The following is a 16,648-nucleotide window of genomic DNA, read 5'->3' as shown; positions in this document are numbered from 1 at the left end:
ATGCTGAAAGCCAAAAATAAATAAACATTTTTTTAAATAAAGAAATGATCAATGTGATGAATACAAAGAAGCATGGAAAGACTTTCATGAACTGACAATGCAAGTAAAGTTAGTCACAAAATTAGAAAAAAACAAGCATGGCTTCCAGGAAGAGATATGAGAAGACACCCCCCACTTCTTTGGAAATATGTGTACAGAGGAGAGGGGTGTCCACAGGTGTGGAACACTGCATATATTTTTAGATTTTTTTTATTGTTGTGTTAATTGATTTTGCTAAGTTTCTCCCCCACTCCTTTAAAAAAATTTAAATACGTTTATTGTTAAATAGGCTAGCTCTGTAAGGGGACCAGGGGAACAATAGCAGGGGAAATTTGAACAATACAAAAAGAAATTATTAAAAAAAATTTAAAAATAAATGTAAACTTTGCTCTTCAGACAAAAAATAACAACTTGAGATTTTAAATGGTAACATAACCAGATAGCTATATAAGAAAGATTTTTTTTTGGGAAGGAAGGATGTGTACAATAGAAGCAAGAAGTTTAAGTTGGTGATAATAAGAGTTTTATTAGAGTGGTCATAGAAGAAATAGAAAGGAGGGAATAGATAAAATAAATGTTATGGTTCTCATGACTAGTTCATTAGCTGGATATGAGAGGGGAGAGAGGGGAAAGAAACAAAGATTATCCCACAGTTGCTAAGATAAAAGACTCAGTGATGTTGCGGATAGAAACTATCAAGTCATAAGACGGAGCAAGTTTTAGTGGAAATTAAGTACAACCAGTGTTGACCTCTTCTCTCCTCTGACAGGGACACCGTTTTGCCATAGGTGCTCATCACCTTTTATCTGGACCATCTTAAAAGTCTGCTTGGTGATTTCTCTGACTCAAGTCTTCCCAACTTCACTCCATTCTCCTCTCAGCCATCAAACTGATCTTCCTACAATGTAAGTCTAATAATTCTGCTTTCTCACGTCTTTAAGGCTTATCTGAAACCTGAGTAACTATCTTAGCTATCTATTTAATCAATGCCAGTGGCTTTCTTCCAGGATCAAATATATAATCCTCTGATTGGCTTTCAAAGTCCTTTATAACCTGGTTCCTTCCTACCTTTCTAGTCTTCTTATACTTTATTCTCTTCCATACTCTATGATCTAGTGATACCAGCCTTCTTTCTATTCCTCACACAAGACACCCCCCCCCATAAATTCCTGGCATTTTCACCGTCTGTCTCCCATGCCTGTAATTCTCTTCCTCTTATCTCTGCCTTTTGAATTCCCTGGCTTCTTGCAAGTCTCAGCTAAAGTCTCATCAGCAAGAAGTCTTTCCTGACTATGGCCAAAGGGCTATAAAACTTTGATCCAGCAATATCACTACTAGGTCTGTATCCCAAAGAACTCACAAAAAAGGAAAAAGGACCTACATGTACATATTAAAATATTTATAAGCAGCTTTTTGTGGTGGCAAAGAATTGGATTTGAGGAGAAGCCTATCAATGGAGAATGATTGAAAAAACTATGGTATATGAATGCAATGGAATACTATTGTTCTATAAGAAATGATGAGCAAGGGGATTTCAGAAAAACCTAGACTTACAGGAGCTGATGCTGAGGGAAGTGAGCAGAACCAGGAGAACACTGTACACAGTAACAGCAACATTGTGTGACGACCAACTTGGATAGACTTAGCTCTTCTCAGCAATATAACGATTTAAGACAATTCCAAGGGACTCATGATGGAAAATGCTGTCCACATGCAGAGAAAGAACTATGAAGTCTTAATGTGAATTGAAGCATACTACTTTCTCTCTTTTTTCTTTCTTGTAGTTTTCCTTTTTGTTCTGATTTTTCTTTCACAACATGACTAATGTGGAAATGTGTTTAATGAATGTACATGTATAACCTATATTAGATTACTTACTGTCTTGGGGAAGGGGAGAAAAAAAATTTGGAACTCAAAATCTTATAAAAATGATTGTTGAAGACTATCTTACACGTAATTGGAAAAAATAAAATACTATTAAGTGAGGGGGAAATTAAGAATATTTTTTTAAAGAGAAAAAAAAGAAGTCTTTACTGGTCCCTCTTTATTGTAGTTCCTTCCCTCTGAGATCATATCCAATTTATTCTGGATATATTTTGTTATACATATATTACCTCTCTGATTAGACTGTGATCCTTGTGAGCAGGGACTTTTTTGGCCTTTCTTTGTGATCTCATCACTTAGCATGGTGGCTGGCAAGTAATAATAGGAATTAATAAATGCTACTTGATTTGATAAGTGACTTAACTTCTCCCTAAGATTCCTCTAGTTTGCAGAGCAGGTGCTGACAAGCATAGAACCACTTCTGGGAGTAGAAGGGATAATGATAACAGGAAAAAAAAAAGGCAGGGCCACTAATCTTATTTTGCTGCCTTTTACCCCTTTCAAGGAGGACAGGAGGGACTAAAACAAAACAAAAAGGCTGATAGGAAGCTGAAACCCAAGATTAGTGGGTTTAAGCACCTAGCAAGCCTTTGATAAATGTTGGGCCCAAGGAACTATAATATATGGCCCACAAAGCAGTAGCAGATATAATGAGTGAGCTACAGTTAACTGATTTTTAAAATACTGTGGAACAGTTCTCCCAAGAATTGTAACCTATTAAAAACCAAATTTTAAAAAATGTTCTTAATCACTAAGAAGAGAACTGCAAATCAAAACTATCCAGAGGTTTTACACTTCACTCAGCTAACTGGCAAAGATGACAACAGGTAACAGTCAAAACTGGAGGGAGTTTGATAAGACAGGCCCACTAACTGCATTATGGTTGGTGGAGCTCTGAATTGGCACAACCACTCTGGGAAGCAATTTGGAATTATGCAAATAAATTATGCAATAAAGTCCACATTCTTTGACCTAGAGATTCTACTGCTAGGAATATATCTCAAAGAGGTTACTGCCCAATAGGTTCCATAACAACCATACTCACATGGTAGTAAAGAACTGACAACAAAGTGGATGTCTATCAACTGAGAAATGGAAAAAAAATTGTAGTACATGACTATAACAGACTATTACTGTGAGGTCAGAAACAACAAACATGATGAACACAGAGAAGCATCAAAAGGCTTATCTGAACTGATGCAAAGGAAAACAATATATACAATATCTGCAACAACGTAAATGGTAAAAGCAACTACTAGAAAACCATCAAAACTGAATGTTGGTATAAAGGGAGGATGGGCAAGGAACCAAAGAAGAGATACAAGACACTCCCTTCCTCTTTACAAAAGTAAATGGGGAAGGAATTCCATCTATGTGGGATACTACACATAAAGTCAGGGTTTTTGGATGAGTTTTGCTTAATTTTTTTGTTCTTTTTCTGGACGAATGGAGAAGGAAAGATATAAGGAAAAAAATCTGGGTTCTCAACCAGAAAAAAAAGATGCCAATAAAAATCTATTCTAAAAAAAATATAATAAAGACAGATACCACCAAGGCCAACTTTTTTTTTTAAAAGATTGTGAAGAATGGGAGAGCAAGACTGGAGAATAATGAAATGTCTCACTTTCAAAAGGAGAAAGATTCTGTAAAACCAATGAATTCCTTACAAAAAAAAAATTTTAAAGTAAGGTATGGTCACGCAACATCCAGAAAAAGAGAAGGGGACTACAACAAGCCTCCATGGCTTTACACCAGAGTAACCTCATTTTCTCATCCCCAACCTAGTAGATTAGCAAAATGATATAGACATGGTTTACCTAGATTTTAGCAGAGCATCTGACAAGATCTCTTATGCTACCCTTATGGATAAGATAGGGAGATGTAAGCATGACAACAGCAAAGGTCAATAAGAATTAGAAGTGGTTCAACTCTGCTGGACCCAAAGAGTGGTAATTAATGGTTTGATGTCATTTTTGAAGGACACTACTGGAATGTTCCAGGGAGTCTATGTCCCACCAAGGGCCACTTAACATTTTTGTCAGTGACTAAAAAAAAAAAATCATAGTTGTCACACTTACATTTGCAGATAACACAAAGTTAGGAAGAAAAGCTACAACTATGTGATAGAATAAACATCCAAAAAGGCCTTGACAGGACAGAATGTTTCAATAAAGCTTTTAAGGCACAATTCAATTGGAATAAATGTAAAACACTTAGCTTAAAAACCAACAACAACTAGGCCCAAATTTACAAAAACAAGATGAGGAGAGATATGGCCACATAGCAATTTATCTGAAAAAAGATCTGGAGATTTTAGTACTACTAATTCAATATCAACAAGGTGATACTGACGCCCCACAAAAAGCTTTTACAGACTTAGCCTACTTTAAGAAAGGCATAGTAGGCTCCTTGAAGGAATTGACAATCCTACTGTTCTACCCTTGTTAGATCTCATCTTGAGTATTAATTACCTTCAGTTCTGGACTTATTTTAAAAAGAATATTCATGGTAAGCTATTTATAAGGACTTTGCAAATTCTTTTTTCTTAAAACATCCAAAGGCTGAACAAGAAATAGATTTCCTGGGGTCACTTTATATTGTGGTACAGATGAGAAGTATTTTCAAGGACACTATCATGAAAATAAGTGTAGCTAATAGCGAATATCAGTTGCTGAGAATGAAGAAGTAGAAGTCAACAAAACTCTTCAAATTAAGTCAACATACTCTCTTTGATCCTTAGTGACTTCAATGCAAAGGTGGAAAAAAGTGAGAAATAAATGGGGCAAATCATATTTGTAAAAAGATGCAAGGATAAAGAAAAAGGATAAGCAAAGAATAATTGTAAAAGGATAAAGAAAATGAAATCAGAAGCCAAAGGTTTGTAGACTGCACAAATGCCTCACTCCTATACATCATGAATATTGCTATGTAGTTGATGAATGTCTGGTCTTCACTTTCAGACAAACATGCTGTCATCCTCAGTGTGGAATTTAATTACTTGAAGAAATTTGAATGGAGGAAAAAAAAATTAGTCACCCTAACAAGTATGTGGGCAAAGTTTTTTCTCTTATTTTGACAGATCTTTTTTCTTCCTTTGAACCTGTTCTTACTTTTCCAGGGAAAGCAGGTAATTTCTGGTTTTATCAGTGTCTTATCATCTCCACTGAACTGGAATATTATCCTAATATAGGAATTTGGCTAGATGTTTTCACATCAATGAGTGAAAAAAAACTTCTCTTTTATTATTTACACAAGTTATGTGTTTTTGTAAGTAAATAAAGCTCACCAAGAACTATAAGCCAAATCAAAACTTTTAATAGGGGACACACCAAACAAATCTGGAAATTAATTCTTGTGTCCAATGTCATGTTATCAAACATTATTACTTTATGATATATAGCACATGAGATGGCATGCTGGCTTACAAAGCATAGAAATTATCTTTGAAATCCAGCTGTTTTCTTTTTGATGAGATGTAATTCCAGGTTGCTTTTATCACCTAAAGGTTGCAGAATAAGACAAAACCCTAATTTTCAAAGCTATCAGAAACTAAGTCACAAGGTACTAAAAGATTATGTCTGGCGCCTAGTAAAGGCTCTCTCCTGGACATGTGTAAAAAACGTAAACAAAAAATGAAAGGAAAAGGCTGACACACAAAATTATTGACAGTCTTTCCAGCATAAGCTTCAAGAAAAGTGCATACATTTTAATAATGTATCAACAAGCCCTTATTAAGTACTTACCATTTACGCTGTGCTCAGTATTGGAGATAAAAAGAAAAAAGCAAAAATAATCTCTGCTCTCAAGAATCTTACATTTGAATAGAGTAGAAAACACGTACATACAAGATACATATACAGAGTGGATGAAACATAACCTGAGAAAGAAAGGCACCAGCAGATAAGGAGACCAAGAAAAGGCCTCCTACAGAAAGATGATGTCATGTTGATGGAGCTGAGTCTTGAAGGCCCCTTAAGGAGGAGGAGAAACCATTTCATGGGGGAGAGCCAGAGCAAAGGCACTGGGAAAGTTTGAGTAACAGTCAAATAGGTCAGTGTGGTTAGCCCTTAGAGTTTATGGAGGGGAATAATGTCTAAGAAGATTGGAAAAGGGCCAGTTTATAAGGGTACACGTTATAAAGATGGATAAGAATGCAAGCTCCTTGGGGACAAGAACTATAATTTTTTTTTGTCCTTGTATTCACAGAACCCAGCACAGTTCACAGCACATTAGGAATTTAATAAAGTATATTTTGTGATGAATTTAAAGTGGCAAGAGTGGCAACTGATTGGCATATTATATATAGGCATTTTCATAGCTGTGATTTTATATATGTTTCACTCACCAGCCTTCCAAACCTGACTTGCTTCTCAAGGAGACTTTTCTACCATATGTGAACATTGCCCATTATGAGTTATTAAATTTTGGTACAAACTGTCTTGTAGAAGTTTCTCCTAATTAATTTTCTTTCAAGGCCTTATCTTTCTAAGGATAAACTAAAAGAACCCTCCACTTAGCCCAGACAGGGTAAGAAATTAGTTCAACATAAAAATCTACTTTCTTTTCCCTAAATAATCAAGTCCCAAGTTGTAGAATTTAGTTACAGTTTCCATAACTGTTACCAAATCCCACTAAAACAAAATTCAGAAATCCCCACAACTAATAAAATGGTAAGTGTGCTAGAAGACGCTAATGCTATGTGCCAAAAGTAGTATCACTGAAGTTCTCTTGTCAAAGATACAAAGTGTTTCATGAAATTTACTTAAATGATTTTTTTCCAAGTCAATTTTACAGACTTTTATACTAGTAAGGACCTTCAGTGTTAAGTACCACCTTCTCATTTTACATATAAGGAAACTGAGGCCTAGAAATGAAAAGCTGACCTTTTCAAAGTCAAATTAGCTCAAGGCAGAGCCAGGACTACAACTCAGGTTTCTAGCCTCTACTACACCACACTGCAAAAATTTGTTATTAAACAGGTCAACTAGGACCTCAGTGATGTCAACTCAAATTAAAATAGCGGCCACTAAACCATAATAAGGATCCCTGTGGGTCACATATTGTACAAAATTACTAACATCATCTACATTTTATTGCATTTTTATTTTGTTCAACGTTTGCCAATTACATTTTAATTTGGTTTGTACTGCACTGAGTGTTGTTATCTAGCTGTTTGACACCTCTGCTTTAGCTGACCAAGTAACATATAAGGATAAGTGAAAATAACCTAATAATTAAAAGCATACAATGTATTTTAAATCTATTCACAGGCACATTAACCAAATAACATTCAGAACCACTTTTGAAACCATCTTGGTCAAACTTGTATTGAGAAACAAAAAGAAATCAGGAATATCTAGAAAAAAGGCAAGCTGACTTGGTGCTGCTTTAAGATGTCTAGACTGTAGTCTACCCACAAAAACCAAAGAACCCTTTTTAAACTTGTACTCAGGGTCACACATAAAAACTAAGTTAAAAGGAAAATTTAAGAATGAAAAGGGAATGATAAAAGGGGTTCAATCAGCAGCAGCTCACAAAAACTGGAAAAAAAAGCCAAGAGATGTTATCAGCACCCTTTTTCATGAATTCCAAAATCATCCTGCATGATAACCAAACTGACAAAGCTTGGCTAGCCCCAAAATTTTAATACCAACGGAGAAAATAAGGGGACTATACCCGTGATTTCACTAACATAGTGAAGAGTAAACTTTACCAATTTAGGTCCATACAATTCATGCAATTTACAGACTTAAGAGTTGTCTGAACAGAGAGAAGCTACTTGCCCAAAGTCACACAGTCAATTATGTGTAAAAGGTGGGACTTGAAGCCAGTTTTTCCTGGCGCTGTGGCCAGCTTTCTATGCATCATTAAGCTGAGGCTCTTCAGAAAAACATTCTAACAAAAGAGGGAGACTTTAAGTTAGATAAGGGAGCAGCCAATCTAAGTATATTCAATCTTACAAAATAAACCAATCTAATTACAACCAATTTCTGACAATTTCTCATAATCAATACAAACAGGTATTTTCCTTTGGGGGGGGGTGAGAGGGCGTGGCAAGAGAAAAAAATCACTAACCTCATCCAAAGCAAATACTTTTAAGGAAGGTGGGGGAAAATCACTTATGCAGCTTTGTCTTTGTAAGGGCGAATAATTCTATATTTAACAATCTTCTAATCTGCTGTGTGCTCCAGAAAATATAGGAGGTTAGAAGGCACAGGAAGAAAATACAAACAAAGAAACACAGTTTCCTACTGGCTAAAACTTTCAGTCCCCCTCCTCAAACCCAACCTAAATAAAAATGTCAACCCTCCAATCTTGGTCTCTCCCTGGTGCCCTGGTGTGTACACACACACACACACACACACACACACAGAGTGGAATTCAGTTCCAGTACTCACTTCCCTAGAGCAGTGACAGTGGGGACCATTAAACTTCCTCATGGTTATCTGATGAGGTAGTAGTGGCAACACAGATGTATACGTGTGAATAAAGATACCTAGGGCTGAAAAGTCTGTAACAGCAACTAAATATACTTCTCTATCCTCCTTCATTACACTCTGAATTCTCCTACGTACCTCTTATTAGATAACAGATTTCAATGTATTTAGTAGAGAAGAGGGCAATTTAGTAGAAAAAATTGCACACCCCATATAAAAGCCATAATGTATAATGCCCCTGTATTTGAATTAAACAAAAAAAATCCTAGGAACTTTTAAGTTACTCTTCAGCCCTTTCTCCAACAGCCGTAAGAGGGAAAAGTAAAATTCTTCTCTCTAGTTCTCCTCTCCTCACCGAGCAGCTCCGAATTTGGGTTAACTTCATGTTACCTTTCCCCAAGAGCCGATTCTAGTGCAGTGCCCTAGCCACTCCAAACCCCACTCCGGCATCTGTGCTCATGGAGTCCAACAGGCCGTTCCTTCATCTTCCACTGTACTGGCTGTGCTGTGCTGCGCTGCTAAGACTTGTTCCTCCTCATGGCTTTACCCTGACGTAATTCAAACATGGCAACAGTTCGACTTCAAAGGCAAATCAACAGACCTCCCAGACACACGCACACAGATCCGACGAAGCAATGGTAGCAATCTAAAAGAACCTTTTTAAAAGGTATGAACGGAAACCCAAACACAACCTTAGCCGCTGCTAGAGTCTGCTAGCTCCTGGAGTTATATTTAAACGGAGGACTGGAAAGCTTCCTTCCTCTCTGCCTGAAAGTAAAGCCACACACCTACTCCTCTCCATGCACCCAGTATGGCACCTTAGAGTAAGTAGTGTGTGCAGCCAAAGTTTCCCCACGAGAGGGTGGGGGAACAAAAACCTTGCCAGAAACTAGCCTTCAACTCCAGCAGAACAGCCCGAACAAGAACCCGGTCCCTTCGCCCTCCCTTGCTGGATCTTGCACCCAGGAGCACGAGCACATGCAGCCCTCTTTGTTTTCTGTCCAGCCAGGCTCTGCCTACGTGCAGCATCTGAGATGTCGGATTGTTTTCGCAGGGAAGGGGGGGGGCCTGCGGTGGGGGGGGGCGCGGAGAGAACAGGGACGCCTATGGAAGGACACATGCATCCCTGTCCCTTGTTCTCCCTCAAGTTCCCTCAGAAGGGAAGAAAGAAATTTAATCAAAGTTTTGTTACATCGTTGATAGAAATACCAGGACAATCTCAGGCAAAGAAGCTGATAGTTAAGACTTTCACTATGCTTTTTAAACTAGCAAGACGCCATCGCCAAAAAAATGAAAATCAAAAAAAAAAATCACACTGTCCTGTGAAGAAGGGATCATCTACCAAACACTTAATTACTAAAAGATTTTGATTACTGCAACTAACATTAAAAACTAAAAAACACAAGTGCAGCTTGGAGCACGTGTCATGTCAGGTTTTAGATGGAAAATGAGTCCCTTTTCGGGTTCACTTAAATCGTTAGGTCAACTGAACTCCCTTCATCTCAAAGTCAACTGGGGTTTAAATTATCATTTTAAACTGCAGAAAAAGAACGTCCTAGAAAAACCCCAGGTAATGGAGCTTTGTCGTTTGTCCAGATCAAAGCTACAAGTGAATAATTTGCAACAAAACAAATGCTGCAAGTATATACTGGAACACGGAACCTTGGGGGATATTCCAAGGAGAATTCGGGTTTGGATTTGGAGCTATTTTTAAACGGCCGCGTGTTCTGTCTCATTGTCGCATCCGCAGCTCTCCAGAGTTTAGCAAATAACGCCATGCCGCGTGCTAACTACTAATCTAAGCAATTAGGGAAAAAAGACCAATTTTAAAATCACCCGATACTAACTCTCAAAAACAAAAATGTTTTCCAGCCGAAATGCATATAATTGCCACACAAACTAAGACACGTGCTCACAACTGGGGTGGAGGGGGGAGCCTAAAAGCTTAACGACCCCAAAGCGTTTGAACAACTCCAGTAGCAAGCCAACGACTCTGGGGTATGGGACTCCTCCCAGATTATTCGCTGATTAAGTTTAGGAAAATGGGCCTTTTAGTCGACTGGTTTGTTTTATCCAAGCAAACACTGCAGCTAGAAAAAGTCATTGTCACCTTCAAAGTGAGTCTGTTAACTCCAGTTACCCCTCACTTATTTGCACGCTTTACTCTTCCAGTCTTTTTAGTTTGCCTTACAACAAAAGCAAGTAGCACGGACACATAAAACACGTGTATGTCAAATTGGAAGATTTAGTATTAATTTAAAGCAGCGCTCCCGGCACAACTAACTTCGAGACAAAACTTCCTGCATAGGAGAGAGTATCTAGAGCAGGCGGGTTGAGTGGAAAAGAAAATTTCGAACTGCCTAGAGAAACAGTTTTTGGATAAGGATAAGAGTTACTCACCTTCCTAGAGCAACTCTCCGCGCTCAGTAAGGAGTGCGAGGTGTAGTGTGCCCTACAAGTCAATCGGGCCCACGTCTTCCTTAGCTCGCTCCTCCTGGTCTGGAAAAATTGTCTACAGAAATTCAGCAGTTGTTACCTCGGGCCGGGAAGGTGTAGATTTCGATTTCCCTTTGCGCATGCGCTGTTCCTGGGACAAAATTCTCTTGAATCGAACTCATTTGCATGTGAGCTCTTGCGCACAGAAGAGTGATCGAGGGTGGAAGCCCAAGCGGTTCCGCGCGCCCCCGTAGCCTCTATTGTCCTTTTAAGGGGAGACGCGCCGCGCGGGAAACATGGCGGGCAGGACCAAACCGAGAAGAGGGCGGGGGCTGCTTACTACAGCAGAGACGTCACGTAAACAAACGCCCCCACGGGGGAAGAGGCGGAGCAGGCAAGGAATATGCTGCTCAGTATATGGAGCCGCGGTATGTTCATGAAGTTCTTCGTCGTGAAATGTATTGAGAAAAAAGTGACTTTTTTTCTTTTAAGCGTGTGGCTGAACAGTTCCTTTTCTTTTTTTCAAAAGCTTCATTTTGCCGGGCGCCCACACCTGCTGTAAACTTGAGGTCCAAGAACGATGCGGAGGCGGGCCTGAACTTAAACGTGCTCTCATTCACCTCCGATGTTTTCCCAAGCCTTTTCTTCTTTGGGGCATAGATTTTTGCTTTTCTTGTCTTTTTAGTGGGACATTTTTAAAAGCTTCATAATAATAACACTCTTCTTCCCTCCTTCCCATGCCTTGTTTTATTTTGTTCGTTTCTTTTTCATACCAGTTTCTCCTGCTTGGTTTAGTTGAACGGGTTCTCAATTTCTGTGGCAACAGGGTAGCTTCCCCAAGGACTTGAAGAGGATCATTTGAAAGCCAGCAACCTGGAAACCTGCAAATATATCCTTCAACTGACTGTTGACCCGTGTTCTATCCATTTAGAAATAATACCAGCCTCGGGAATTGCAAAGTGTGTGTGATGACAGGAGGAACGGGATCCAGTAGGCTAGTAGCAGTTTCCAGTGTGTGATATAAAAACTAATCGTCCTAACCGTTAGCAAAAATCGAAGCAATTTATTAATTTCAGTTTGCTACAGAATGAAGAAAATAACAGATGCATCTCTCATCCTGGAGATAAATTCCATAGCTTCATCTACAGTATACTTTGTTGGTAGTTCCTAAACGAATTAGTGTGAATATAAACAGCATAATTGAATCACTTTTTGACGAATTTTCATTGTTTACTATTGCAATGTGACCATGCAGCTAAACTGGAAGTCTGGAACTAAGGTGTTATCAAAATCATCATCATCATCATCATCATCATCATCATGGAAAAATACCTGGAGCGTAATATTCCTGCTAAGGTGTGTAAAATTAAAAAAAAAAAACTTAAAAAGAGGAAGGATGTTATTGGCTTGGATAAATGGGCTTATTTGCTTAAAAAAAAGAGAAAATAATGGAATATAATTAATTATTGTTCCATAGGAGGATGTATTTAAATATGTCATCTAGCAGAGGGGTTTCTTAATCTTTGGCTGTAACCTTGTTTCTTTGATCTTTTGATAACCATTTCAATATAATTTGTTTAATTTTTAATCCTATGTATTTTATTGTATGCATTTTAAAACATTCTGATAATGGATCTATAGCTTTATCAGACCAAAGGAGTTCATGACACATGAAAAAGTTAAGAACCTTTGATCTAGCCAAACCTTCTTATTTTACAGATCAAGAATGAGAGGCCTACAGAGGTTAAAAATGGAGCCCAAGATCATTCAGGTACCAAGGAGCAGAGGCAACGTTTGAAACTATGTCTTTTGACCTCAAATCTGACTCTAAATCTACCCCAGTCTACCTGTCATCTAAAAATAATAGAAAATCCTCTTAGTTTGAAAATGTAATTTAAAATGATGTTTGAGATGCAGAGAAAGAAGCTCTGAATAAAGATAACTGGCTGCAATTCTAACTTCACAATTTATTAGTTATGTGACCTTGGGAAAATCACTTAACTTTGCTAAATGTCATATTTTCTAACTTATAAAATGAGGATGATAATGCTATACTCAAAATCATAACTCACAAGTCTGACAACAATTTATTTTCTTTTAGAGTAATCCAAGGACACAATTCTAAGCAAAGTCATCTAATAAAATAATATAGTAAGGAAAGTAGCAAAGAAACATTTCCAATAAACCTGAAGCACACTTTCCCACAAATACCTCTAGGATTCTTGAATTCAAAGCACAAACCTCTTCCACTCCCCACCCTCTGAAAAGTAACAGATAATGCCAAGCCCAGAGGACAAGTTCATAATTTCCTACACCAGCTTAGTAGCATTCCTAGTTTTTTCTTGGGCGATGAAGCCAAAAAAGAGCTGAAAAGGGATTTGAATCATACTCTTAATATTCCTTTTCTGGTATAGGTTGTACTAGATGGCCTCTGAGATCCTTTCCAGCTCTAAAGTTTTGTGAATCCGTGTTTCTTACTTACCTTCCACATGTGTGCTCTGGCCACACATGCTCCCTACATTAGTATAGCTGTATGTGTTCACTCTTCCCACTGTTGGTATGAGTATTTCTGGGAAAGTATAGCCCAGATTTATTGGAAATTTTGTAAGATGAGAACGATAATGTTATATACCCTACTTGTTCTTTTAGCGAGGCACTTTTGTCTTATTCTAACACTGTTCTCCACTCCTTCCTATGACACATCAGCTCTGCTGATTTTTTGTGAAGATTAAATGATTGCTATTAGTTAAGGTGCAAATTGTGTTAAATATGTAAATTGATCAATATGAAAATTAAATTATTCTTTGCCATATCATAGAATTTAAAACTGGAAGGAATATTAGAGATAAGTCCCCCTAACTGAATTGTGAAATTGAAAATTGAAAGTGAAAATGTAAGAAACTTGGGCAAAATGATCACTATCTCGCTTATCTTCATATGGCTTATACTGTAAATGTATCACTGAAGTTTGAGCTTCACACTAATGTAACCCTTTAAAATGTATATCTAATGTAATTCTATTCTATTGGTACTTTCCCATTCACTTGAACTTACTGACTTCTAGTCAGAAATTTTAACTCATATCTATGATTTCTTACTGTTATTTTTTATTTGGAGGGGTTTGAATATAAAGAATTGAGATAACTAATTCTTATTTAGCAAAAGAAAGAGTAAATTAATAGGTTTTTGTCAGTATTTCTGTTCCAAGCCAATAATTTGTTTTTCTGGTAGCTAGTATCAGTGCATTAAAAAAATGTTTTTAGTCTAGAGATGTGCTAATTATTGTTGGACTTTGATTGGCTACTGTAACTGACCCTCAACTACAGGAACAAGGCAGCCATACCATATCCCCAAATTATGCTAATTTGTCAGGTTGTTGGGAAGGACTTTCCTGTCTAGAGTAAGCTCTCTTGCAGCCCATGCATGACTCAAAACTCTGAACTCTACTCTAACCTTAGCTAGCCCGGGTTTATATCTTGGAAGATTCTTAATATGTATACACTCTGTGGTTTGTGGCCCCAAACAAGGTTTTACTTACAATCATCTGATTTTGGTCCATTTTAGCTTTTCCTTAAGAGTCTTCATTTTTCTCTTGTGAAGAATGATGCTGACAAAACATCTGATCTTAAAGTGCCTTTATTATAAGGTCCTTCTCTTTGCTAGCACCAAGCCCATCTCCTCCAGAAGCTTTTCCTCTACATCACAATCAAACTCTTCTCCTTGTGATTCCTTAGCAACTTTCTGTCTCCTCCCATGATTTGAATATACTCTTCTGCCTCCTAAAATCCTTTCTGTTTTTTTGTCACTCAGTCATGTCCAACTCTTAGTGACCCCATATGAAATTTCCTTTGCAAAGATACTGAAATGGCTTGCCATTTCCTTCTCCAGTGGTATTAGGCAAACAGAGGTTAAGTGATTTGCCCAGGGTCGCACAGCTAGTGAGTGTCTGAGTCTGAATTTGAACTCGGATATTCCTGATTCCAGGCCTAGCATTCTATCTGCTTATACACTTTGCTGCCTCAAAATCCTTCCTAGCTCCCTTCAAAATTTAAGTCAAATACCACTGCATACATTAGCTCCAGCTCCAGGTTCCACCCCTAAAATATGTTGTATTTGCTGTTTCTACATGTATGTATACACACATATACTGGGTATCCCAAAAGTCTGTACTAAGACAGTTACTCTCTCTTTCTCTCTATATATACACATTGTATATGTGCATATATACACACATACTTATGTGTATATATGTGTAACACATGTATATGTGGATATGTTTATATGTACATATGTGTGTGTGTGTATATATATATCTATATCTATCTATATCTATCTATCTATCTATCTATCTATCTATCTATCTATCTATATATATATATATGCATGTATGTATACACACACATTCAGTAACTAGGAGATTTCCTCCCCTGGACTCCTCCCGTCTTCAGGGGACTCTTTTTGTTTGAGGGGACAGAAAGATTCTTCTATCATGCTGGTCTCCTCACCTGGCCTCTTTCTGACTTCAAGGGACAGAGAGAAATACCATTTCACTGTGCTCAGTCAGTCCTCTTGGCCTCATCTGCCTGCAAGGGAAGAAGAAAAAATGCTACTTCATTCTTTCCACCACTAGTTCCCCTTGTCTGAGCTGCCTAATGCCCAGTGAGGACTATACTCTAAGGCCAAGTCCTTATGGATATTGATAAGTTACCCGAACTCATTCTTCAATGATTAATAAACTGTCACCCCCTCTCCTCCCAAGAGATTCTGAACCCTAAGCTGTAATTCAAAATCTGATCTCCATTCCTGACTGCCCACTTCATTCTCATCCTCTCAATGCAAACCCCTTCCCCCACCTCCCAAAGTCTAAAAACTACCCATCATTTCAGCTGTACTCTCTGGAATGCTTTATTTTTTTCTTAAGTCTTTTCTTTTCATATGCCTTCCATCTTCTGACTCTTACTGAGACTTGGTGCTCTCCTGATAACAGCCACTCTGGCCATCCTTTCCACCACTGATTATATTTTCAATCACTCCCTGACTCACTGGCTGAGGTAGGGCATTGCTCCACAATGTCACCTCTAAGCATTCACTCTATTATCAGCACTCAGTACCCACTCCTTTGAGTAGCTCTGGTAGCTGTTATCTACCAATCTTCAGGGCACTCTTTCTTCAGTGGCTTTTTTTCCTCCCTTAATTCTGCTCTCATACAAGAGGAGTTCAATGCACATTTTGATACTTCCTCCAAACCCTAACTTTCCCACTGTTGTCCTTTGTTTAATAGTTACAATCAATCTGTTAAAAGAGATAATTAATTAGGCATCTGCAATGGTGACTTCAACTTCTACACCTGCTTCAATACTGATAGAAGTGATCTATCTGTTCAATAATTTCAGAAGGACTGTGCAAATCAATAAGGCATGCCAACTCCACAGGGCTGCATTGGTGGTACCTTCACCTGTATCTCACTCTAAGACCCTGTGAGCTGTCCGTGGAGTTTTCTTGGCAAAGATATTAGAATAGTTTGCTATTTCCTTTTGAAGTGGATTAAGGCAAACAGAAGTTGAATGACTTGCCTAGGTTTTCACAGCGAGTGAGTATCTGAGGCTAGATTTGAACTGAGGTGTTCCTAACTCCAAACACAGTGCTCTATTCACTAAGCCACCTAGCTAATAAGATATAATGACTAACATTTATATAGTGCTTTAAAGTTTGCAAAATATTTTACAAATACTATTTCATTTAATTGTCACAACAAGCCTGGGAGGCAAGGGTTAGTATTCCCATTTTACAGATGAGGAAACTGAGGCTGAGAGAGGTTGTTAGTTGGTCAGTTAGCATTTTTTAAGTGCCTA

General features: G+C 37.9%; 2 protein-coding genes across 3 annotated transcripts in view; one reads left to right on the top strand and one right to left on the bottom strand.

The window, feature by feature from the left end:
- Positions 1-10,996, bottom strand: part of SINHCAF (SIN3-HDAC complex associated factor) — a 42,474-nt gene extending 31,478 nt beyond the window's left edge. Inside the window, exon 1 of one of the 2 annotated variants that reach the window (XM_020975820.2) lies at positions 10,761-10,996. The gene's annotated coding sequence lies outside the window, so the exon portion shown is untranslated. Of the gene's footprint in view, positions 1-8,750; positions 8,904-10,760 lie in introns of those variants that run through there. The other variant, XM_020975821.2, reaches the window with a different exon arrangement.
- Positions 10,997-11,092: 96 nt separating this feature from the next.
- LOC144457863 (uncharacterized) lies at positions 11,093-12,748 on the top strand. Its single transcript, XM_078156638.1, has 3 exons — positions 11,093-11,224; positions 12,052-12,152; positions 12,516-12,748. The coding sequence occupies exons 1-3, from the start codon at positions 11,093-11,095 to the stop codon at positions 12,592-12,594; spliced, it is 312 nt and encodes a 103-aa protein (XP_078012764.1). The 3' UTR covers positions 12,595-12,748.
- The last annotated feature ends 3,900 nt before the right edge of the window (positions 12,749-16,648 follow it).

Source organism: Phascolarctos cinereus, unplaced genomic scaffold, assembly GCF_003287225.1.
Source record: "Phascolarctos cinereus isolate Bilbo 61053 unplaced genomic scaffold, phaCin_HiC Scaffold_1;HRSCAF=81, whole genome shotgun sequence".
Classification (NCBI taxonomy): domain Eukaryota; kingdom Metazoa; phylum Chordata; class Mammalia; order Diprotodontia; family Phascolarctidae; genus Phascolarctos; species Phascolarctos cinereus.
The sequence above is the reverse complement of the archived record's forward strand: the minus strand, read 5'-3'. Positions and strand labels throughout refer to the sequence as shown.

Bases quoted from the DNA above. Each gene is read 5' to 3' on its own strand.
- LOC144457863 (XM_078156638.1), top strand. From the start codon at position 11,093: ATGGCGGGCAGGACCAAACCGAGAAGAGGGCGGGGGCTGCTTACTACA. The intron at 11,225-12,051 runs GTATGTTCATGA...GTGACCATGCAG, and splicing joins GCTCAGTATATGGAGCCGCG to CTAAACTGGAAGTCTGGAAC. The intron at 12,153-12,515 runs GTGTGTAAAATT...CTTATTTTACAG, and splicing joins AGCGTAATATTCCTGCTAAG to ATCAAGAATGAGAGGCCTAC.